The sequence below is a fragment of the Ctenopharyngodon idella genome, chromosome 3 (genome assembly GCF_019924925.1).
Source record: "Ctenopharyngodon idella isolate HZGC_01 chromosome 3, HZGC01, whole genome shotgun sequence".
NCBI lineage: Eukaryota > Metazoa > Chordata > Actinopteri > Cypriniformes > Xenocyprididae > Ctenopharyngodon > Ctenopharyngodon idella.
Window position 1 is genome coordinate 2767736 of NC_067222.1, and position 24549 is coordinate 2792284.

The following is a 24549-nucleotide window of genomic DNA, read 5'->3' on the forward strand; positions in this document are numbered from 1 at the left end:
TTAAACACTCTTTTAGCATTAAGATGCACCAACGATCAACATGTGCTCAGTTACATGTGTTTTTAAGAGTGCAGACTGCCCTGGTGTTGTTCTGTAGCAAGTAACCGGTTCTTTTTATCACTGCCTGACACTCATGTTTTTTTATGCTCAACCTGCGTTATCAGCGCACCGCTGAGCTTCTCTTACGCACAGATAAGCGCAAGTATTGCGAACCAATCCAGTCTGGCTGCAGCTCACTGTCCATTATCACTACGACAGGACTGTACCGTTATTTCAACCCAGGACACATTGTTAAGATGGGAAATGTGACACCCGATTAGGCCCACAGGTGGTTTTAATCATGCAAAGACTTCATCTGTTTAGTAAAGAATGAATTTTATGTGCATTAAACAGATGTTGGTCCTCTAATGCACACAAAACCTACTGTAAAAGGCATAAATGGTCTTCAAATATAAATATGAAGTAGTTTCGTTGTCTTATTAAGTACCAAAAACAGTGTGTTGACCAAAAACAGAAGAAAAAAAGACAGGTGACACTCAGGTCAACAGTGCATGTATTTCCTTTGTTTCCTCTGGCTCTGGGGGTTGTTGGTTAGTGGCGGGTAACAGGAAAATGAAATTCAGGAAGTCCCTTTGTGGTAGTTTTCTGGGTATGTAGATAGAAGCAGAGGACTTGGCAGAGATACAGGTGTAAAGTCATAAATTACTGATGTTATCAGCTCTAGCAAGTGCACAAAGTCACTTTTCTTTTTGTGTAAATGCAAATAAAGCCGTATGTGTTCCTCAAGCTGTCCCTGGCAAACCCAGTTCGGTAACACTTTACAATAAGGTTCATTAGTTAAACATTAGTTAATGTATTAACTAACATGAATTTACTATGAGCAATACATTTGTTACTGTACTTACTAATCTTCGTTAACATTAGTTAATGAAAATACAGTTGTTCATTGTTTGTTCATGTTAGTTCACAGTGCATTAACTAATGTTAACAAGATTTTAATAATGTATTAGTAAATGTTGAAATTAACATTAGCAAAGATTAATAAATGCTGTATAAGTGAAGTTCATTATTAGTTCATGTTAACTAATTTAGTTAACTAATGTTAACTAATGAACCTTATTGTAAAGTGTTACCCACATTTCATGTGGTTAACTTCAAAGGTGCTATACTATACTTCTAAGTGATCAGACTTAAAAGAGGTGAAAATTCCCACAGATTTACTTTGAAGTAGAGCTTTAAGCCATATTTAGAGATCAGAATATTAAAGGGTTATTTCACCCAAAAATGAAAATAATGTCATTTATTACTCACCCTCATGCCGTTCCACACCCGTAAGACCTTCGTTCATCTTCGAAACACAAATGAAGATATTTTTTATTAAATCCGATGGCTCAGTGAGGCCTGCATAGACAGCAATGGTACTTCCTCTCTCAAGATCCAGAAAGGTACTAAAAACATATTTAAATCAGTTCATGTGAGTACAGTGGTTCAATATTAATATTATAAAGCGACGAGAATATTTTTTGTGCGCCAAGGAAAAACAAACAAACAAACGACTTTTTAATAATATCTAGTGATGGCCGATTTCAAAACACTGCTTTCAGAGCTTTATGAATCTTTTGAGTCGAATCAGTGACTCGGATCGCGTATCAAACCACCAAACTGCTGAAATCATGAGACTTTGGCGCTCCGATCCACTGATTTGATTCGTAAGGCTCCGAAGCTTCAAGAAGCAGTGTTATGAAATCGTAATATCATTGCGCCTGCTGCACCCCTGGTACGGCAACAAAGTTCTTTGATTATTACGCCGGAATGAGAGTATAGTTCCTAGCCATATCGGCCTAGAAAATTCCAACTTTTCATTTTCTGTCGGTCTTAGTATACGATGTAACTACAGAAGAGTCAAGTTTTAAATAGGAAAAATATCGAAACTCATTGGTCATTTTTGAGCGAGATGCTAACGGTCTAATCAGATTCAATGATCTATGCTAAGCTATGCTAAAAGTGGTACCGCCAGACCCGGAGATCAGCTGAATGGATTCAAAAACGGTAAAACTCAATTGTTTAACTCTAGGGGAGTTGGAAAATGAGCTTATTTTCAAATAAAGTGGAGTGTTCCTTTAAAGGGACTTTGACGAAGGTCTTAGGGGTGTGGAACGACATGAGGGTGAGTAATTAATGACATTATTTTCATTTTTGGTTGAACTAACCCTTTAAGGGTCAGTAAGCAACCACCCTAGTAACCACCTAGAACACCCTAGCAACCACACAGCAATGCTCAATAGCATTCCTGGGGCTCAAACATTAGAGCATGACATAGTTATTTAAGTAACATTGATATATTATTATAGTTTAATATTTTTACATTTTCTGTTTGAATTTTAAAGTTTTAGTAATTTTGTTGTGTGTTGCCATTTCAATTAGTTTTATTCTTTAACATGTCTATATAGTTTTTATTAAGTTTAAGTTAGTTACTAATAGAAATGCTGATTTTTTTATAGGCTATATTTTATTCTAGTTCAGTGCTTTATTTTATTTCAGGTTATTATCGTTAACTAGAATCAAAAACAGTTCTGTTAATTGAAAAAAAGCTGAAATAAAAAAACATAAATATTAGTTAAACTTAAACTAAATGAAAATTAGAAATGTTGCCTTAGCACTAAACTGAAACGAGTTTAAGTTGAAGCACTAAAATTATTAACTGAAAATAAATAAAATCTAAATCTAAAGCTGAAATAAACATTAAGTAAACCTAAATAGCAATATTTTAATGGGCTACATCTAAGAAGGATGTGACGGTTACGCGCGCTCCCGAGAGCATCTCTTCCGTTACCTATCTCAAAGTCCCTTTTGTTATTCTATAGTTTTTTGGTAATATTACACATGAAACACACACACTGACATTCTGCACTGTAATTTCAAGGTGTCATGCAAAGAAAAGGTGTAAGTCTCACCTAGACAAATATTGTTTATAGTCTCAAATATACTTTATAATCAAACTATCACAACAGTGTAATTTTAATTACCTCATTTGTTGTCATGATGCGCAGAGCTGGTGCAAATGTCCACATTGCTATGATCAAATGCTTTCTTAACTACTGTTTCCTCACAGCTGTCATTTTTGTTGTGTTTATTTTGTTTTTGAAAGGAAAGCACGCTGCACTATCATCTAAATGTCGCTCTCAATAGTGTGGGCGGCGTCAGAATGGTCGTTAACAGTATTAAGGTGTTCCCAGTTTCTTTTTACTTGTTGTGTGCAAAGAACAAAAACCTTCGCCGATTGAAATGCGTTCAGTCTCTTGTGGATGCGTGCACGAGTGCGACTCGCGAGGCGAGCACGAGCAATAAGTTGCTGGCTGCAGTTCATTTAACGGCCACTGGTGTCACTAATAACAAGGGTTTCTACAGAAAAAAAAAAAAAAAACGTATAAATGCCAAAAGCATATAACGAAAATACTAAAAATGAAACTAAAATTAACAAGAAAATTAACAATATAAAAACAAAAATACAATTCAAAATATGAATAAACCTATAATAAAACAAAACAAAACAAAAATGCTGAAAATGTTGCTTTTTAAAGGGATAGTTCACCCAAAAAATAAAATTCTGTCATCATTTACTCACCCTCAAGTTGTTCTAAACCTGTATAAATTTCTTTCTTCTACTGAACACAAAAGATGATGTTCTGAAGAATATGGGTAACCAAACAATTGATGGACCGAAATGACTTCCATATTATGAATAAAAAAAAAAAACTAAAAAAAAAAAAAACTTTGGAAGTCAATGAGGCCCAACAACTGTTTGGTTTGGGAACCATGAGTTCTTTTTGGAACCAAAAACGGTTCTTCATCACTGCGAGAAACCTCCTTTTTGAACCTTTATTTTTAAGAGTATATAACACAACAGGCAAACACACGTTTTCTTGACGAAAATTGAATTAATTTCTGTAAGTTCTGTTAATATCAGTCTTTAATGAACAACACTCAATCTGTGACTTTTAATGAATCTCATAAGAAATAGAAAGTAACAGGAAAGGAAGAAACTAAAAAGGAAAGCGACAGGGATGAGAAAAAAAACAATTAACAAACACACCTCAGTCTTACAGATCGATTTGTGTTGCACAGATTATGGGGTATGTTGATAATGCATGGGTTGAGGGGTTGTATGAAGACATGTAACCGAGTTAAACCTGTCACTGGTTTACAGAACAGTCACATGGCTTGGTATCATAACCTTATTGGATGAAGCGCGGGAAAAGGCTTCAGTACAGAACACGAGGCCGCTATCTTTCTACACTGGACGTAACGGACAGCCAGGAGAGTGTGCAAAAACAGAGATAGAGAAGACGAGAGACAGAGTGTTTTAGTTGACCAACACTCGTTTCTCTTGTGACCACTGTACTGCTGAGATCTGAATCTGTTGCTGCTTGTGTGTATTGTTTACAATATGTTTACAAATTTATTAAAGTTACATAAAAATGATTTTTCTGTTTTTACAGGCACACATTGTTTGACTGCGAGTCTGAGACTGGATGAAGTGGATCTGTAAGTTTTGCAATTCTGCCACTAATGAAAAAAGAATAATTTCTCATTACAAAGACAGTCATGGATGTGGAAGACAGGGTTTTGTCTGTATTTATTCATCCTGTCTTAAAGGGATAGTTCATCCAAAAATTTAAATTATCCCATGATTTACTTACCCTCAAGCCATCCTACGTGTATATCTTCTTTCAGATGAACACAATCTGAGATATATTTAAAAATATCCTGGTTCTACCAAGCTTTTTAATGGTAGTAAATGGGGGGCGAGATTTTGAAGCCCGAAAAAAATGCATCCATCCATCATAAATATAATCCATATGGCTCCAGAGGGTTAATAAAGGCCTTCTGAAGTGAAGCGATGGGTTTTTGTAATAAAAATATACATATTTAAAACTTTATAAACTAAAATAACTAGCTTCCGCCAGATGACAATACGCATACTGTCGACTTGCACAGTTTAAACAAATAGGGCTGGGCAACAAACTCAAGCTCCTCTTCCATCAAAATCCTCCAATATTTCTCTTTAAAATTTCTCATTTTAGACTTCTAATTCGTGACTGGTGTTTTGTTTTGCTCTCTCCTCTGAGCTTCCGCGTTCGTCATTGCATCATGCAATGGGTCACAGGTCACTCTTCCTCCGCAAATCGATGCCTACAGTCGCCTGTCGGAAGAGAATTATTATAGTTAATAAAGTTCTAAATATGTATATTTTTCTTACAAAAAGCCATTGCTTCGCTTCAGAAGGCCTTTATTAACCTCCTGGAGTCGTATGGATTATTTTTATGATGGATGGATGCACTTTTTTGGGCTTCAAAATTGCACCCCTCGTTCACTACCATTACAAAGCTTGGAAGAGCCAGGATATTTTTAAATACATCTCCAATGGTGTTCGTCTGAAAGAAGATAGTCACGTACACCTAGGATGGCTTGAGGGTGAGTAAATCATGAGATCATTTTCATTTTTGGGTGAACTATCCCTTTGACTATCCTACATTCCCATGTGGCCTTAGCCCATATAAAGGACCACAAAGAGCCAGGCAAGATGCAAAAATTTGTTGTGAACTTTGTAGTTTTTTTGCACCAAGTGTATCCTCGACCAGAGTGTTTTAGATGTGCCCATATGTCAGGGATAAAAGAAGGAAAAGAATACTCATAGTCGGTAAAGTTGGTAATCCCATACGTCTTTATACGTAGCTTCAAAGGATCCTCGCACTCTCTGCATACATGAAAGAGAGTGGGAGAAAAATACAATGCACACTCTGGCAAAATTACAAATAAAAAAAAAATAATAAAAGAATCGGGATGCTTTCTGGAGCAGAGTTTATTAGAACAGTCCACTATATCACCAGCGCAAAAACTACACAGACACCCAGGTGAAAAAAAAAAAAAGTACACTTCTATAATGTACTTAAAGTGCTCTATTTTCACGCACTAATTTTGTACTTAATATACTAAAAATTAAGTGTACTCAACTGTGCTATTTTGAGACACCATGAAATGTGAACTAAAATGTGCTTTTAATATACTACCTCTGTATTTAAAAAAATTTATTTAGATACCACTTATAGTACATTTAAACCCATAGTGTACTTCAAGTTGTTACAGTAGGACCAGCCAGGAGACAGGAGATAGGTTAACAGGTAGTTTATTGAACACAAGCAGAGTACATGGTGACAACAGGTGAGTATGCAGATGCAAAATTCGTGACTGATGAATGGTATAGAGAATGATTCTGTCCTTTGTGATTGCAGAGTGACGATGGAGAATGATACTTGCTGAATGGAGTCAATGACTGCAGACAACACTTCACACACAGACTGGGGACGATGGAGGGAACTCGGAGACAAGGGGAACAGGTAAGTAGCAAGGAGAGTCCTTGAGGTAAGCATACAGGTAAATCCTTAGATGCGACCGAGACCAGACAATGTGACTGTGTGTGTGAGTGTCTTAAGTAGTGCTGGTGATGAGTGAGCTGATGAGGTGCAGGTGGCGGTGATTAGTACTCCGGGGAAGGTGTGCGCTGTGATTGGTGGATGTTGGAGCCTGGCGTGTCTGTGACACAAGTGGTAACTAAATATATTTTTTAAATACAGAGATAGTATATTAAAAGCACATTTTAGTTCATATTTCATGGTGTCTCAAAATAGCACAGTTGAGTACACTTAGATGTTCTTAAGGTTATCTTAAGTAAAGAAGAATTTTTAGTATATTAAGCACAAAATTAGTGCGCGAAAATAGAGCACTTTAAGTACATTATAGAAGTGTACTTTTTTTTCACCTGGGCACACCCAACTAAACAACGCATGACATCACAGGAGGTGTCTTAAAGGTATATAACAATTTAGATTTTGAAGCCCGAAAAAAATGCATCCATCCATCATAAATATAATCCATATGGCTCCAGAGGGTTAATAAAGGCCTTCTGAAGTGAAGCGATGGGTTTTTGGAATAAAAATATACATATTTAAAACTTTATAAACTAAAATAATTAGCTTCCGCCAGATGACAATACGCATACTGTCGACTTGCACAGTTTAAACAAATAGGGCTGGGCAACAAACTCAAGCTCCTCTTCCATCAAAATCCTTCAATATTTCTCTTTAAAATTTCTCATTTTAGACTTCTAATTCGTGACTGGTGTTTTCTACATTCGCTGCTCATCGAAGTCATTGTCGTCAGTCATCTACATTAGAACATTTCAGACCTGACCTTGTTGTATGTGAGAGAAATTTGACGTTAACAAGTGAGGAACAGCTTGACTCAGAGGATTCATCAGCAGCAGATTTTATTAGAACTTCAGTTGGACAACGAGTCCGTTCAGCGGTGAATTGCATCCCTTTTCCCTCGGATACAAGCAGTTGTACATGTGTCTCAGTCAGCTGTCCAGGAAATTGTAGAGGATTTATTTGACAAATAACTTAAGCAATCAATAGAAAGCATTTTAAGGAACATAACTGCACATCTCAAGAATGTATCAAAGACTCATTAATTGAAGCTTTACAGAGTTCAAACGCTCTTACTTTCAAAGGAAGGGCCACTTGGTACAGAGTACAAAAAGGCAATCATTTTACAGTTATTGAGCCTGTTGAATATGTTTTGAGTGCACGTGAAAGGACTCATTCGTTTATGTTCCTAATCTAAACTTATTAAGTGAAGTTATAAAGAGAAGTTATACTGAAAGCAATGGTCATAAATAATACAGTTGAACAGCCTATTACAGGTCATTTCTAGATGGTGACTATACAACTTCTTACAGGTCAAGGTGTAAGCGTGGCCCTTACATTGCATATTGACGACTTCGAAATTTGTAATCCTTTAGGCACATCCAAAAAGAAACTTTCCCCCTGGTTTCTCAGACAAGGCTTAAGTCTAGTCTCACACTAAAATGCATGTTTGATCTGTTTTAACTGAAAGAAAATTGCACTGACATATCTTTAAATATACAAGTTTTGTAGGTTTTGTTTAGCTAGTCGTGCTGACATACAAACTTGTGATATTAGAAGTGTTAACTTTGAAGCTGTGAATGTCTCAAAGGAAAACTAACTTGCGTTTGTTGATAGTGTGAAACAACACTGTCCTTTAAACAGATTAACATTTTTTCACACATGCAAATGCTTTCAGTCTGGTTTTTTACATGATAGAAGGCATCGTACCAATGGAACCAAGTTTGTGCTTGGAAGATTTTATTTCCAAAAAAATATTTCACATTGGAAGCACTTAAAGGGTTAGTTCAGTCTTAGATGAACGAAGGTCTTATGGGTGTGGAACGACATGAGGGTGAGTGATTAATGACAGAAATTTCATTTTTGGGTGAACTAAACCTTTAATAGTGAAATACAAGGCTTTCACCATGGCTTGTCGGACAAAGCAACAGTAACTAAGGGGGGGGCGGGTCTTTGCGAAGGGTCAATTAGTCCTTGAGATAAAAGACTTGCCCTGCGTCTCAATCAGCTCCCTAGCTCCCTAGGTCGTGAATCAGTATATCGTGACAATGAATGTGGCCGACTCCCTGATCAGTGCCCTGACTACTGAACTAGGGAGCTGATTGAGACGTACCCTTGGTTGAGTTATTGTCAACCCCATTTTTTACTTCCAAGTCCCTTTATTATTTGCGACCCAAAATATCAGACCACAGGGTGTTGCTTCTGACTGTCTTCCCTGATTACAAGTTGCGTCCCAAGCGTCACTTCGTAGAACATTATTCTTATCTCATAAAAAATTTTGAACTTCAAAACATTTTTTTTTTTTTTTTTTTTTAAGAGGGTTGTGTGTGATGCCTGCAATTTTAAAAAATGTTTCACCCTGGCCTCAAGGCATCAACTGATGTTGGTGTATTCTCTTAACATGCCAAGTATTTTCAAGCCAGAAGTTGAGACTGCTAAAGGTGTCTACTGTGTGTCTGGACATCTGTGGAATCAGACAAGATTCTGAAAAGGTTCAGTAACATTATTCACTCTGTTCCGCAGCACTTACCCCCAATGTCTTGGATTAACCCATGGAACAAAATGGAACAAAATGGAACAAAAATATTCAAAAGTAATGATTCTTTCTGTTGGAAGTACAAGCAGTCTTCCGGAACTTTGGTAGAATTTTGGAAATATGTGTTGTGATGGATAAAGCCGAATGGTTCTCATTGTGTAACCGTTCCATTCCTTGCCGATCCAGCCAGCTGGTACGGATACGGTTTCATTTTCCACTGTGGGGCTGATAACGGCCGCTCTTTGGAATGTAATACAAAAGCGTCAGTCGTTGCCTTGGTGATGCAATGGTTTACTGATGATACGAGATAAATAGTGACCGCGTTATGGAGGATGATCAGATATTTCTTTTATTTGTATTATTAATTTGTGTTTATGTCGCTCAAATAGAGCACTTAGCCAGCTACAGAGAAACTGGTAGCTAGGAAACAAACAAGTGACCAATCCTGAGTCACTTCACGGATTCTATCAGCACGATTCAGCACGGTTAAGCCGGTGCACACTCTGCGATTTATAATAGTCCTTTAGGATTGTTGCTTGTCAGACTGTACGAACATTATCCTCGTGTCACACTGTGGGATCTCAGCTGTCATTTATGTCAGACTGTACTACAGTCAAGACGCGTTAAAAACGGACGCACGCATGAAAACTTATCCGGATACATTCGGTGACTGTGAGCTGCATTACACGCGGGACTGAAATGGTGGCTAACAAAGAAATCTCTAGCGTTAATTTTGATCACGGCGTGTCTTGAAAAACGAAGACAATTTGACGTTTGTCGTAGGAGAAGTCACACTGGAGGATTGTGCGCCAAATCTTCTGACACTGCCAGAATTTCGTCGGAGGTAAAATTTGATCGCAACGGTCATTAAAAGATTCAGTGAACAGTGAACATGTCAAACTAACGATCAGAGACTACAGATTTTAGCCTAGGATTATAGGAATCTTTTAGGATTCTTAAAATTTGTCTCAAATCGTGGCCAAAATCGCACAGTGTGAACCCGGCTTTACTCAATCGTACCGAGAACAGTTTCCAGTGTTGCCAAGTCCTTGGTTTTCCCGCGGCTAATTTTAGCCGGTTGCCGAGGGTTGTTTTTCATGTCCGCGGGTTGAAGTGACCCCAAATAGCATGATATTTAGTCCCTGGAATGCGAATTTTAACAGGGGAACCCCACCAAAAAAACGTGGATTTACCCCCCGAAACACGATTTTTACAGAGGGACCAGGGTTGTCAGGTTTTCACAACAAAACCCACCCAATTGCTACTCAGGACTATCCCAATTGCATTTTCAGGGGAGGTCCTACAGTAAAAAATCCACGTTTTTGGCGGGGTTCCCCAGGTAAAATGCCAGGGGCTAAATATCATAGTATTTGGGGTCGCTTCAATCCGCAGACATGAAAAACAACCCACGGCAACAGGCTAAAAGTAGCCACGGGAAAACCAAGGACTTGGCAACACTGGAAACTGTATGATTGTCTAATCGTGTTGGTAGAATCCGTGAAGTGATGTCGCCACTCAGGATTGGTCACTACCAGTTTCTCTGTAGCTGGCTAAACGCTCTATTTGACTGACGTAAACACAAATTAATAATAAAATTCAAAGAAATATCTGATCGTCCTCAATAACACAGTCTTTATTTACATCTCATATCATCAGTAAACCATGGCATTACCAAGGCAACAACTGATGCTTTTGTATTATATTCCACAAACTGCGGACTTGGCAACACTGCAAGGGACCCCTGAAATGCGATTGGGCTAGTTTTAGGCTAGTTTTGAGTAGCAATTGGCCGGATTTTGGTTGTGAAAACCTGGCAACCCTGGTAATAGTGCCGTGCCATACCAGACTCAATTGGAACCATTCCTTACCATTCTAAGAACTGTTCGAACCGACAGTGGAAAAGCGGCTAAATATGCTTCATCATTGAAGGATTTAAGGCCTACTTTGTGGAGCATCTGCGGAGTTACCATCCTGTAAAGAAAAGCCCAGCTGGATGTCTTCTGGTAACACCTGCAGATTTTTTTTTTTTTTGGTAACACTTTATTTCGATGGTCCACTTTAGACATTGATTCTACTAACTATATGTAAATTTGCAACTACATGTCAACTAACTTTCAGAGTATTAGTAGACTGTCTGCTTAATATCTGCTAACACTTTATTTTGATGCTCCCCAACAGACATTCTACTGACTGTAAGTAACTTTGCAAGTGCATGTCAACATATAACCCAAACCCTGACACCTAACCTAACAATCTAGTAACAGTCTACTTGTAGCCTACTCTAATGAGAGTTAGTTTACATGTAGTTGCAAAGTTACTTACAGTTAGTTGTAGAATGTCTAAAGTGGACCATCAAAATAAAGTCTTAACTTCTTTTTTTTTTTTAATTCTCCTTTATATTTTATTACCTTGTAAGGCAAAATTTTTGAAATAGGCAAATTAGTTTTGCTGTACTGCTCAGTGACTCATAATAACACGAAAAAGAATTGTGATAAAATCATGATCTTCCTGAAAAAAAAATTGTGATATGATATTTTTGCCATATCGCTCACGTCATGTTGTACAGTATGTTGGGAACTGCAACTGACAGAATGTACACTATAGCATGACACTATGATATTTCTTCAGATCGTGGAGACATTTTAATCGTTCACAATCTAAAATCATGATATCACACACCCCTAAGGCATTAACTAATATTAACAAATGAGACCTTATTGTAAAGTGTCACTGATTTCTTGCATTCCTTTTATGTAAGAATGGATTTATGAAATATTTACATTGTTTTTATGAATGACACCAAATTTATTTAGACTTTTAATAAGTTCAGAAAGTATAATGAGATATTACAAATTATTGTGACAGCATACTGGTCATTTTGGGTGATAGTTTATTTGCTATCTTATAATTTAAGAAAATGCTCATTACAAAAAATAACTTGTAAAACAGTAAAACATATTTCTGAGTGTGAACGCGCAGGTTTCTATGGAAGCTTGATTCTGCCAAGGAACAAAACTTTTTACTTTTTAATTCTGACTTTATTTCTCTCAATTGCTAGTTTATATTTTGTAATTCTGACTATTTCTCTGAACTGTTAGAAAATATGTTAGAAAAATTGTTAGAAAAGATGGAGTTATAGAAAATTATAGAAAGTCAGATTTGTGAGACATAAACTCGCAATTGCGAGAATAAAGTCTGAACTACAAGTTTATATCTCGCAATTCTGACTTTATTTCTCGTAATTGCTAGTTTATATTTCGTGATTCTGACTTTATTTCTCAGAACTGTTAGAAAAGATGTTAGAAAAATTGTTAGACAAGATTTATAAGAGTTATAAGTTATAGAAAGTCAGATTTGAGAGATATAAACTTGCATTTCAGACTTCTTTATATCTCATTCTGACTTCATTTCTAGCAATTCCAAGATTATATCTTGCAATTCGGATCTTATGACTTGCATTTGTGAGAAATAATGTCAGAATTGCGACATATAAACTTACAATATAACGTTATTGCAAGTTTATATCTCACAATTCTGACTTTTTCCCCTCGCATTTCCAAGTTTAAATCTCACAACTGCATGATTTTTTTTTTTTATTCCGAGGCAGAAACAAGCTTCCATAGGTTTCAAACATCAGCTCATGATTGCACATATCAGAATAACACAGTGCATTTATCTCAATAATGGTGGCGAATGAGCTGTTTAAAGCAGATGGACACCCAGATAGACAATACAAGAGCCGAGCGCTCAGGGCTGTGGACGTTACGGGCCAGGTATCTGATGAAACATGTGCTAAAACCACAAAGACCCATCGAAACATGGCCTTTTTGAGGGAAAGACAGAGAAAAGATGGCGAACAGGGGTGAAGAGCGTGACGAATGGGTGTGGATGAACCTCTGAAGGCTTGCAATATCTCCAGTTGTTTACGTCTCTGCATGTGCATGCGTGAATACGTAAGAGGTGTCACGTAGATCACTGGTGCAGTCTAAACCAACCATCCTATCTCGACTTCCACTTATGAATCCACGTCAACAAACAACATTGTGTGTGTTTAGCAGATGCTGTTTGGGTTAAAAGAAGGAAAGCAAAGAATATCCCAAGTATTAGTGAATAGTGAAGAGAAGTTCTCTGCGTGATAAAGACAGAAAGAGTTTGTTTTAGCAGGCGCAGCCGCCGTGTCCCTCAGGGGACGTGTCCTGCTGACTGGAGTCTTTATGGTTGGACACTGGACCGTCTCTGTCCAAACTTTCATTCATCTTGTCACATATCACATCCACCAGACACTCAAAAACCTGCTTCACGTTGATGTTGTCTTTGGCGCTGGCCTCAAAAAACTGGAAACCTGCGGAAACGAGAAAAAAACAAAACACAAAACGCGATATGGTAAGAGGAATTATTTTCTAAAAGGCAATAATAATTGTTATTAAATATTTATAAAATGTAGTCACAAATGTTATATAATTATCAAAATAAGCAAATAAAATAGGCAAAAGGGCTAAAATGTGCTTCCTCTCACCGAGTTCGTGAGCCAATCTCTGACTGTCCTCTGTTGGAACGAGTCTGTCATCTTCCAGGTCACACTTGTTGCCCACCAGTATCACCTGTGCGTTATCCCACGAGTATGTCTTAATCTGTGTGGCCCTAGGAGCAATATGTGCATAACGGCAAGATTAAAATGTCTCAATACACATATAGATTAAAGATGCATGCATGCATTTCCCTTACCAATCCTGAACGGCGTTGAAGGAGTCCTGGTTTGTGATGTCGTACATTAGCAGGAAGCCCATGGCTCCTCTGTAGTATGCTGTAGTGATGGTTCTGTAGCGCTCCTGTCCGGCTGTGTCCTAAACAACAGTGTTATTACCCATGATGACCAGCAGATGGCAAACAAGAGTTGTTTTTTTTCTGGTGTCAAATTTGGAGAGCCTGTGTTGTATAATGATCATTCATTTGACATATTTTGTTTTTAAATCCTCATAATACGTAACTTTTTAATAACCCTTATGTACTTCAAGACAACATCACCACACACACACATATATATATATATATATATATATACACACACACTGATCAGGCATAACATTATGACCCCCTTCCTAATATTGTGTTGGTCCCTCTTTTGCTGCCAAAACAGCCCTGACCATCGGGGAATGGTCTCCACTAGACCCCTGAAGGTTTGCTGTGGTTTCTGGTACCAAGATGTTAGCAGCAGATCCTTTAAGTCCTGTAAGTTGCGAGGTGGGGCCTCCATGGATCGGACCTGTTTGTTCAGCACATCCCACAGATGCTCGATTGGATTGAGATCTGGGGAATTTGGAGGCCAAGTCAACACCTCAAACTCGTTGTTGTGCTCCTCAAACCATTCCTGAACCATTTTTGCTTTGTGTCAGGGTGCATTATCCTGCTGAAAGAGGCCACAGCCACCAGGGAATACCGTTTCCATGAAAGGGTGTACATGGTCTGCAACAATGCTTAGGTAGGTGGTACGTGTCAAAGTAACATCCACATGGATGGCGGGACTCAAAGTTTCCCAGCAGAACATTGGCCAAAGCATCACACTGCCTCCGCTGGCTTGCCTTCTTCCCATAGTGCATCCTGGTGCCATGTGTTCCCCAGGTAAGCGACACACACGCACCCGGCCATCCACGTGATGTAAAAGAAAACGTGATTCATCAGACCAGGCCACCTTCTTCCATTGCTCAGTGGTCCAGTTCTGATGCTCACGTGCCCACTGTTGGCGCTTTCGGCGGTGGACAGGGGTCAGCATGGGCACCCTGATCTGCGACAATGCAGCCCCTATACGCAACAAACTGCGATGCACTGTGTATTCTGACACCTTTCTATCAGAACCAGCATTAACTTCTTGAGCAATCTGAGCTACAGTAGCTCGTCTGTTGGATCGGACCACACGATAGATAGATTGATTGATAGATACTGACCACTGCAGACCGGGAACACCCCACAAGAGCTGCAGTTTTGGAGATGCTCTGACCCAGTCGTCTAGACATCACAATTTGGCCCTTGTCAAACTCGCTCAAATCCTTACGCTTGCCCATTTTTTCTGCTTCTAACACATCAACTTTGAGGAAGATGTTCACTTGCTGCCTAATATGTCCCACCCACTAACAGGTGCCGTGATGAAGAGATAATCAGTGTTATTCACTTCACCTGTCAGTGCTTATAATGTTATGCCTGATTGGTGTATATAATATACAATTATTTTAGATAGATAGATAGATAGATAGATAAGTAAGCAAATAAATATAATCAATTAATTAATTAAAAATGACCCAAACACATTTAAGGACTATTGGCCTGGGTTGGCACAGCAACTATGTGCCGTTTCTTAGAAACCTGCTATTGACTGAACAAAATTAGCATGAAGAGCCTTCCCATCATCAGAGAGGGAGGAGAGAACGGGTTGCCTGGGCAACCAGTGGGTCACACAGGTTTACACATGATCCATTAATGCTTGGCAAGAGTGACAGACAGCAGAGATGAGATCCAATGAGCAGTCAACTGGACAAAAAACAAACAAACAAAGCTGTACGACTTGTCAGAATACAGAGCGGTGAAGTGACAAAAAAAGCATGTGCCCTAATGAATATTTATTTATATCAATAATTATGCAGTATAATTACTATTCTATTCTTTTATAGAAGGATTACTACATAAAGGTCATAAAGGCCATAAATTTATAAAGACCAAGACACAAGAAACAAATGCAATGATTTTCTATCATGCTGACTGTATGCTTTATGAATCATGAGCATGAATCATGGTCCAAGATTGTTCCACACACACTCTAGATTAAGTGTCCCACCACAAATTGTCCTCGTTTACACTTGTAGTCTTTGGGGTCAATATGACCCCAAACATTTATGGAGCAATTCTACAAAAAAAAATATACTTTTTTATAATACAAACTATATATAATTTTTTTTCGTTTACTTCTCATCTATACGTTTATATTGTGTTTTTGGGGATATGAAGTACTTTTTTACCTATTTACTGCAAAAATCCTCAACTACACCTTTTGCATGCATATGAAATATTACATTTTTATGAAAAAAAAAAAAAACACTTTAATAAAAATCAAAATTAAATATAAGTTGTTTCAGGATATCGATCTAGGTGTTAGAAGCAGAATTCTGCCATCTGTTGGTTAGAAAAAAGCTTGTAGGAATTACAGTTTTAGAAAAAAAGGGACAATTACCATATCTGACCAGCAGAGGCCCATAGAGATCCATTCATTTTTCTGGGGTCATATTGACCCCAAAGACAACATTAGTAAAAAAAAATGTTTTACATATATTTAAAAACCGAATCAAACCCAGTTTTGTGTGTGTGTGTGTGTGTGTGTGTGTGTGTGTGTGTGTGTGTGTGTACAGATAGATAATGTAGAAAAAGTCACAAAATTTTATTCCACTGAGATGAAGGGAACCATTTTTTTTTTTTTTAACTCAATGTCACTATAGTGTCCCCTTTTAAGATTTGCACACACACAACCTTTCAGTTACCAGCCCAGATTTTCAACAACTAGCCTATTTCCATATCTAAAGTATGCATAAGAAACATATATTTGATTAGAGTGATCTGCAAAAATGCATTGCAACAGAATCGCTCCAGTGCGTCTGCAGAACTCTTTCTTCTGAGCTCAAGTTATCAAACTCAAGGTCTTGTTCCAGTCAATGGCTGACAGGTGCAGAGGAGATTTCCTCAGAAACTAACACACACAAGCCTTTCTAGTTCTGGATCAGAGCCACAGCACACATTAAGACTAAATGCACTCATTCATCCCTAAAGAAAAGCTACTTCCATTAGCCTTATATTCCATTTAGAGTAATATTAAGAATAGCACTTATTATTTATGCAATATATAGTATTAACAGTATGCAAATGTTTTGTATGAATAAAATACCTGAAAATGGATGAACTACAGTATGCAGTGGGCAGAGCACTGAATGAGATACTGTATCCCACAATGCACTACACTCAAGTTGACCTTCATATCAATACAGATTAACTAATGTGATAACTAAGCAATATAAGCTGCATTCTTCTTATATGATCAAAAGTTATGATTGGATTAAAATTCAAATGATAAGTTCTGTATGTGAGATTATAAATGGATGACATTTACTCAATTAAACTTGCATGAGTCATGTGATAAACATGTAGCATACTGAAGTATGCAGCACCGTCACATGTAGAATGCTAGACTATTGTTTTTATTGTTTGTAAACTTTTATTGATGTAGAATGGAAACTGTTTCACATACTCGTATTTAAAGTGTCCCTATTATGATTTTTCAGATATTACCTTTTAATGTTTAACTTTCTGACATGAGCTGTAGACCAATCACAACAGATGGGCCATCTGATCAATTAAAGCAGAGTAGACCAATCACAACCGGGGCTCGTTCTAGCTCAAACCGGCGCGTAACATTTTGCTACAGGTTTCCAGGTTCAACGACATGTTTCCTGGAAACGGTGTGCAACGGGTTTTGAGATATGTTTTCTCTTGTTTGGTGGGTGTGTCAAAAATGTCAGACCAATCAGCATCAACATGTATATAAACCACACGGTATTAAAGAGACAGCTCGTACAATGGGTCCAAGTAAAGTCGTTTACAAATGTGTCCACTGCAGCTCGGTATACGCAACAATTGAAGATATTAGAAGACATGTTTGTCGTAAAAGTTTTATAGTAAAAATATAGCATATCAACATGATGATATTTATACCAATTTCATCAGGCTCTGAAAATTCTTCAAAAAGAACATGTAGTATGGCCTTCTCAGCTGCCATAGTTGCAACTCTTGCAACAGGGTGTTCAATGCACCACCATTTCCGTTTAAAAAACGTTTTGTCGGGGCTGAATGCAGCCCTGACTGGGCCATCTGACCAATCAGAGCAGAGTTGGCTCTCGAAAAGGAGGGGTTTAGAGAGAGACTATCCGAACTGTTTCAGACACTGTGAGAAAAGAGGTAATGCAATCTTATGAGAAAATTAGATTGTTTTTTGACCTTGGATGCATGTAAACCTATTGCAGGAGACCTCCAAAACAAAACTAGGAACCTTTAAAATAGCATAATAGGGAACTTTATTGCACAGATAGCAACACACTAGTATTGTAGTTAGCACTTAGACAAAGGGCTTTTCCTTAACTTTAGAAATCAGTGCAGCATTTCAGCTGTGAGGAATTTACTGACTTCACTCCCACTCACAGTACCGTACCAGCCGGCAACTGACATTACAGCACATCTACACACCCATCTGCGGCTGATAATTATGGCTTTCTGAGATGTTTTAATAACACCTGCAATCTGACCTTCAGTTCCCAAGGCTAAAACTTAAAGCTCACATGCAAACAAATCACAACACATTCAGATAGCGGAAACATTCTCAAACGTCTCTGTTTGTCATTTTACAGCACATAATATTATCCTTTAAGTCATTGTGCATCTGCAAAATTGCCACTCACCACATTAATACCACAAACATGCATGATCCACTGAATCTAAAAGCTGGTTTCTACATGTACACATGATTTGTAACGCCAGTTGCACAACTTTTGACTTAAAAATAAAAGGTACCAAAAAGGGGGGGGTTTCACAGCAATGCCACTGCCCATTTTTGGTTCCCCAAAGAACCTTTTAGTAAATGCTTCTTTTAAAGAACCATGTTTTTCTTAGTGTGAAGAACATTTTAATAATCTAAAAAAAAAAAAAACAGAACCTTTTGTTTAATGGAAAGATTCCATGGATGTTAAAGGTTCTTCAAGGAACCTTTGATGCCAATAAAGAACCTTCATTCTGAAGATTAATTTCCATGACTATTGCAGTCATTTGTGATTAGGATTTTAAAAACAATTTACAGAAATTGGACTTAAAAGTTGTTTTAAACCAATTAAAAGTTTATACAAAAATGTATATGTATATAACATTTTCCATGACTTTTTAAGATTTCATTAATTTCCATGATCATCTCAGGCTTGAACTATCGGCAAACTTGTCCTTTAAATATCGTTTATCCACTTAGTTTAAAACTTCAGACTGATCAGGTGATAATCAAACTCACCCAGATTTGTAGTTTGATCCTCTTGTTGTTGCGAAAAACGGTTTTCACCTTGAAGTCGATCCCCACCGTGCTGACAAAGGCTGAAGTGAAGGAATCATCCGCATAGCGAAACAAGAAGCTGGTTTTACCCACACTGCTGTTGCCGATGATGAGGAGTTTGAACATGTAGTCAAAGTTTTGGTCAGCAGCGTCTTTCTGTGACGTGTGCGAGTTGGTCACTGTTGCCATCTGAAAGAGAGAAAAAGAGATGAATACAAGAGCCACTTGGTAAATTCTGAAAATTGATTTAGAAGTTGTTTAAATGCATAAAACTATCTGAAATTTGAATGAAATATCTCCAAATCTGGTGTCTCGTTTAAAGTCAACATGAAATCAAAATTGATTTCTGAACACATACAACAAAAACAGTCCTGTCCAACAAATATCCCATTTCACTTTGAAATATGTCTCATTCTGGAAGTAAAATGGATTGCGTGTTACACATTCTGGTCTAAAAACAGATTACCCTCTGAGCACAACCTTCAGAACCAGCCATTTCCACCGACAGAAGAGCCCGAACTAACAGGAAAACTCTTGGGAATGGAAATGCAACCCCTCCACCGTTCAGCTGATCAATCAGACCCTCATGGCCGCTGTCTGCTGATGGAGAGGGTCTCCATGGCGACGGGCCCACAAACAAAGCACGCAGACCCATTAACAGGCGAGCAGAGCGCTCCAAACACCACTCCACTCCAGAGGTGGAGATGTTACAACAAAGAGACTGACTGCCCACAGCAGCCATTGTCTCAAGGACACGAGAGCACTTGTTAGGTAGGATCTTTTTGAACTCATTTGCAATAGTAATTTAGAACAGAAGTTTGTGAGTTGGAGGGGCTGAAGGACTGAACTCAGAGTCACATCAGTGGATATTACTAATATTCAGTATTGCAGTTTTGTTTGAGAAGGTTGTGGCTGGTGGTTAATCCTAACGTTCAGATTACAGGGTTGCATAATCATTGGGCAAGACCATAAGAAACACTTGAGAGGTTTTGAAACTTCTTCCTATTTTAAAAGTTAAATTGCTCTAACAAAAATGAGCACAGAATGAATCAAATTCATAGTTTACTCAACAGCTTCTGCTTTAAAAAAAATCAATTCATACTTTTACTCATCAAGGATGCATTAAATTGATCAAAAATGACAGTAAAGACATGTTTATAAGATCCTGAAATAAATAATGAACTGTTTTCAACATTGATAATAATCAGAAATGTTTCTTGATCATCAAATCATCATATTAGAATGATTTCTGAAGGATCATGTGACACTGAAGACTGGAGTAATGATGCTGAAAATTCAGCTTTGATCACAGGAATAAATTACAGTTTAACATATATTTAACACATAGAAAATTTATTTTAAATTGTAATAATATTTCATAATTTTTACTGTATTTATTGATTAAATAAATGCAGCCTGGGTGAACATAACAGACTATTTTTAAAAAAAATCATTAAGAATTTTTTGAAAAAAAACAAAACAAAACAATATAATATGGAATGAAAGTGGAGATTGGGGCTGTTGAAGTCAAACAGTGACAAAAAAGGCATCAATAAAAAAAATCATAAATGTAGTCTATACAACTACAGTATTCCAAGTCTTCTGAACCCAACAATGACATATTATCACATTAAGTCATTTTGCAAACAATAATAAAATGGCCAAAACACACACACACACACACACACACACACACACACAAAAAACAATAACTTAGAACAATTCACAATTATATGCATTTATAATTAAATGCAGATATTACATGCATACGTCACTATTCACCAATGTTTTTAATGTTTGCTTTATTGCCTTGTTGCTCAAATGAACACTAAAGTTGAGTAAAACAGCACTTTCTTAGGCCTTGGCAAAGGATCTTAATCTCCCTAAAAAGCCCTTGTCACATGTTGAGCATGAGGCCTCCCAAAACTAAAACTAAAGCCAAAGACGTCAATAAAAGTAGATTTTTTCCCACGATTTTTAACAACGAGACACTGGCGCCCCAATTCCCCCTATAGCTACTTCACTACGGTTTCATTTATTGTCATATCTGCAGTTGAAAAGCACATCTGGATGAAACCATAAAGCAGATCTGACAAGGCGAATATACACTCTAAAAAATGCTGGGTTAAAAACAACCCAAGTTGGGTTGAAAATGGACAAACCCAGCGGTTGGGTTAAATGTTTGCCCAACATGCTGGCTAGTTTTATTTAACCCAACTATTGTTTACTATATAGAGTTACTATATGGCTGGCTTAAAATGAACCCAAAATAGGTTGGAAATTAAATATCAGACACATAATTACTAGAGGCAACAATAATAATCAAAAAGCAATTTAATAAATGTTTATTCTTTAATTATTATTAATTAAACTTAGTAATAAATGTTAATTTATTAAACATATTAATTAATTCGTTTCCAACACATTTTGGATTCATTTTAAGTGAGCAACAGTTGAGTTAAATAAACCTACCCAGCAGGTTGGGCAAACATTTAACCCAACTGCTGGGTTAAAACAACCCAATAGAGTGCTGCAGGTATGACGTCACTTTGTAGGCCAACCCGGAAGTTAGCGGTGCACGGGTTCCCTCGATCCTATGCATTTTTCCCATAGACTTTTGGAAAATCGCAAAAAATAAGCTCTGTGTTTAACAAAGGGTTATGACACTTACACGTTTTGTGCATCAAGATAATTTTCACAGATGAACATAACTTTTATGAAGTTTGAAGCCTAAATGCAGTCGCCAGAAGTAAAAAGCTAAAGGTAGGCTATAAACGATTTACACCACGGTCGCTCGACTTCAACGTCACCATCACTAAGCTTCCGACAACTCTTTCAGTTTTTATCTAAAAACATTTTCCCAGCAAGTTTGAGTTAGAACAGTTTATAAGAGCATAGCATAATGATGCTGTAAAAGCAAACCGAGCTTACCTTTTCGCCGTGATGACGTTTAATGTCCCTGACAGCTTGTGTATGCATTTTATGTCGTAGAATAAAACGTGAAACTGTCTTGAGCTTGCGTTCACCACAGACCTTATTTCAGCCATTTAACCAAAATCCCATTAAAAAAAACCCATTGACTTTGGGGCGATGGAACCAGAAGTGCTAAAATGCTAACTCACTTCCGCATTTTGGCCTACAAAGTGAAGTCATACCTGCACCACTATTGCTGGGTTTGTCCATTTTCAACCCAACTTGGGTTGTTTTTAACCCAATATCTTTTAGATTGTAGGCTCTGCATTCATTTTACAGCTCAATTTATTGGTTTTATACCAAATGGCACTCAGCACAGCCCTATGTCCATTAGTAAGAACACTGAATCCCATCCCAATTGTCCCATGAGGAAGACAAATCAATAATGCTTATGCTATGGACTTTATGTAACCCCTTCACCCAGTGAACATCCCTTTTATCGGCTCAGAATCAAAGCTTAATCTTTCACATTAATAATACTGACCTAATACAACGTGAAAATACTACATGAAATTGGGCATCAGAAGTGTCAATAATACCAAGTTACCACAGTTTGATTTGCCAGGTCACCACTGCACAATTATGTAAGGGTCTTTGTGTCTACAATACTACTGTCTTGCCTAATAGACTTCCATACAGCACATGTGCAGCATTAATTTAACTCCACTGAAAAGATAAGATCTATCTTCAGGACCAAAATGCACTTCAGCTGAATGTCTCACGGCTATAGATCAGTGATCTGTAACATCTGAGATTCACCAGAGGGCTAAATGGTGTTTTGAAGGACCAGGTCTCCGGTTACCATGGTACTGATCTGTCTATTGATTGTCTGGCAGATGTCCACAACTGTGTTCCAGTTAAGTGGAATTAAACAGGACACAGTTTGCTTTCCTACACTGCAGACTGATTCAAAGGCGACAATCACACAACTATAAAATACACAGGCTAATATCTAATGAATGTAACTAAATAATGTGTTGTTTGATCCATACATACAGGAGGTTTACAATTCAACAAAAACAGCAACAAATAAGTAATTAAATTAATAAATAAATTACTGAAAGAATGAAAATTTAGCTAACTTAAATTAACTAAAAAGAAAAGGGTATCAGTCCTTTATAGAACTTAAGAACCTCAACTTTCTTTTCAGCCTGTCTTTCTTAACAAAAGAGCACCATCATGGTATCACATAATACTTTGATATGTACCATGGTGTTTACATGGTATTTCAAAGTACCTCGAAGATGATTGTAGTACCATGGTACTTTTAAAAAAGTGTTCTAAATTTGAATCTCCACTCCATGGCGTTCTAAACTATTTTAAAGAACAACAATGACATAATCAGGGCGTCATAATGAATAAAATGTAAACACAGTTGATATCCTGCATGACCCAAAGTTCATAAAGCTGCTATCGTTTTCCCATCCGGAGACAGTGAAATGTTTGTCAAAAATAACTCTCAAACGCAAAAACTACATTGAATTGAGTTCCTACCTTCACACGCGGATATTCAGCGCTTTATCTCGTACTCCGGTTAAGCCACCGGGACTTCCTCGCGTGGAAAGGCGTATGAAACAAACTCTGTCGGTGTGTGAGTGTGTGCGCGTGCATGTGTGTGACGGAGCTCCCGGATCTGAAGTGTGTACACAGAGGCTTCCAGCTCCGTCCTGAACAGCACCTCAGCTCTTTTTTCCCTCTTTACACACTTTCAGTTTTGCAAATACAGTCCTATACTCTAAGAACATAGGAAATGTGAAAATCAAAATGAATTTCATATCTATCTATCTATCTATCTATCTATCTATCTATCTATCTGTCCATCTATCTGTCCGTCCATCCATCCATCCATCCATCCATCTGAAAATTGGAAATTAATTTAAACTGAGGTAGCAAACAAGATGCTGAATTACAATTCAAATTTAAAAGTAAATAAGCAGGAATTAAATGAAAATCATTGGCAAAAAAATAAAAAAGTAATTAAATCTGAAGGTTTTATAGGCCTTACATATAGATAAATAGGTAGGCACATAGTATAATGGATAGTGTATATATAATAAATAAACTTTCATTAAATGGACGAGGGTGGAAAAAACACCTCATTTCCCAGGATGCCATTGCTTCCTGTGACAATTAATTTCAAATCCTAACTCATGAAATCTAGTTTCAATGATTCCACCTGTTAAATTGCACTGAATAAGTCATAATTATGCTCAAAATGAAGTTTTTGTGAATATGGTATTGTCACTATTGCACTTAAAAAGTGTTTTCTTTCTTCAATGTATACACTCCTTTGCATCTCATTAGCATTAACCATATATAAAAATACTATAGTAAATTGTAGTATACTGTATATATTATAGTATTTACAACACTTTATTAATGAATGCTACAGCATACTGTAGTATTAACTATAGTGAACTGATAAACTGTAA

At 37.3% G+C, this 24549-nt stretch overlaps 1 protein-coding gene and 1 long non-coding RNA gene across 3 annotated transcripts; one reads left to right on the forward strand and one right to left on the reverse strand.

Annotated features, from left to right (window-relative positions):
- The first annotated feature begins 188 nt into the window (after window positions 1-188).
- On the forward strand, window positions 189-12203 carry LOC127509424 (uncharacterized). Its single transcript, XR_007929223.1, has 2 exons — window positions 189-4545; window positions 6294-12203. It is a non-coding gene; the product is annotated as an uncharacterized LOC127509424 (long non-coding RNA).
- Window positions 11895-23796, reverse strand: rab3db (RAB3D, member RAS oncogene family, b). 2 transcript variants are annotated; one of them, XM_051888107.1, is made up of 5 exons: window positions 23612-23796; window positions 19106-19333; window positions 13747-13865; window positions 13538-13662; window positions 11895-13363 (listed from the first exon to the last, which is right to left on the reverse strand). In XM_051888107.1, the coding sequence occupies exons 2-5, from the start codon at window positions 19331-19333 to the stop codon at window positions 13179-13181; spliced, it is 657 nt and encodes a 218-aa protein (XP_051744067.1). In that variant the 5' UTR covers window positions 23612-23796; the 3' UTR covers window positions 11895-13178. The 2 variants fall into 2 exon arrangements, with proteins under 2 accessions (XP_051744067.1, XP_051744066.1); XM_051888106.1 differs by lacking the exon at window positions 23612-23796 and adding an exon at window positions 19611-19901.
- Between the last annotated feature and the right edge of the window lie 753 nt (window positions 23797-24549).

Excerpts from the sequence above, each read along its gene's own strand:
- rab3db (XM_051888106.1), bottom strand. The coding sequence starts at position 19,886 with ATGGCTGCTGTGGGCAGTCAGTCTCTTTGTTGTAACATCTCCACCTCT. Across the intron at positions 19,334-19,610 it reads CTGAAGGTTGTGCTCAGAGG|ATGGCAACAGTGACCAACTC; the intron begins GTAATCTGTTTT and ends TCTCTCTTTCAG. Across the intron at positions 13,663-13,746 it reads TTCAACGCCGTTCAGGATTG|GGCCACACAGATTAAGACAT; the intron begins GTAAGGGAAATG and ends TATTGCTCCTAG.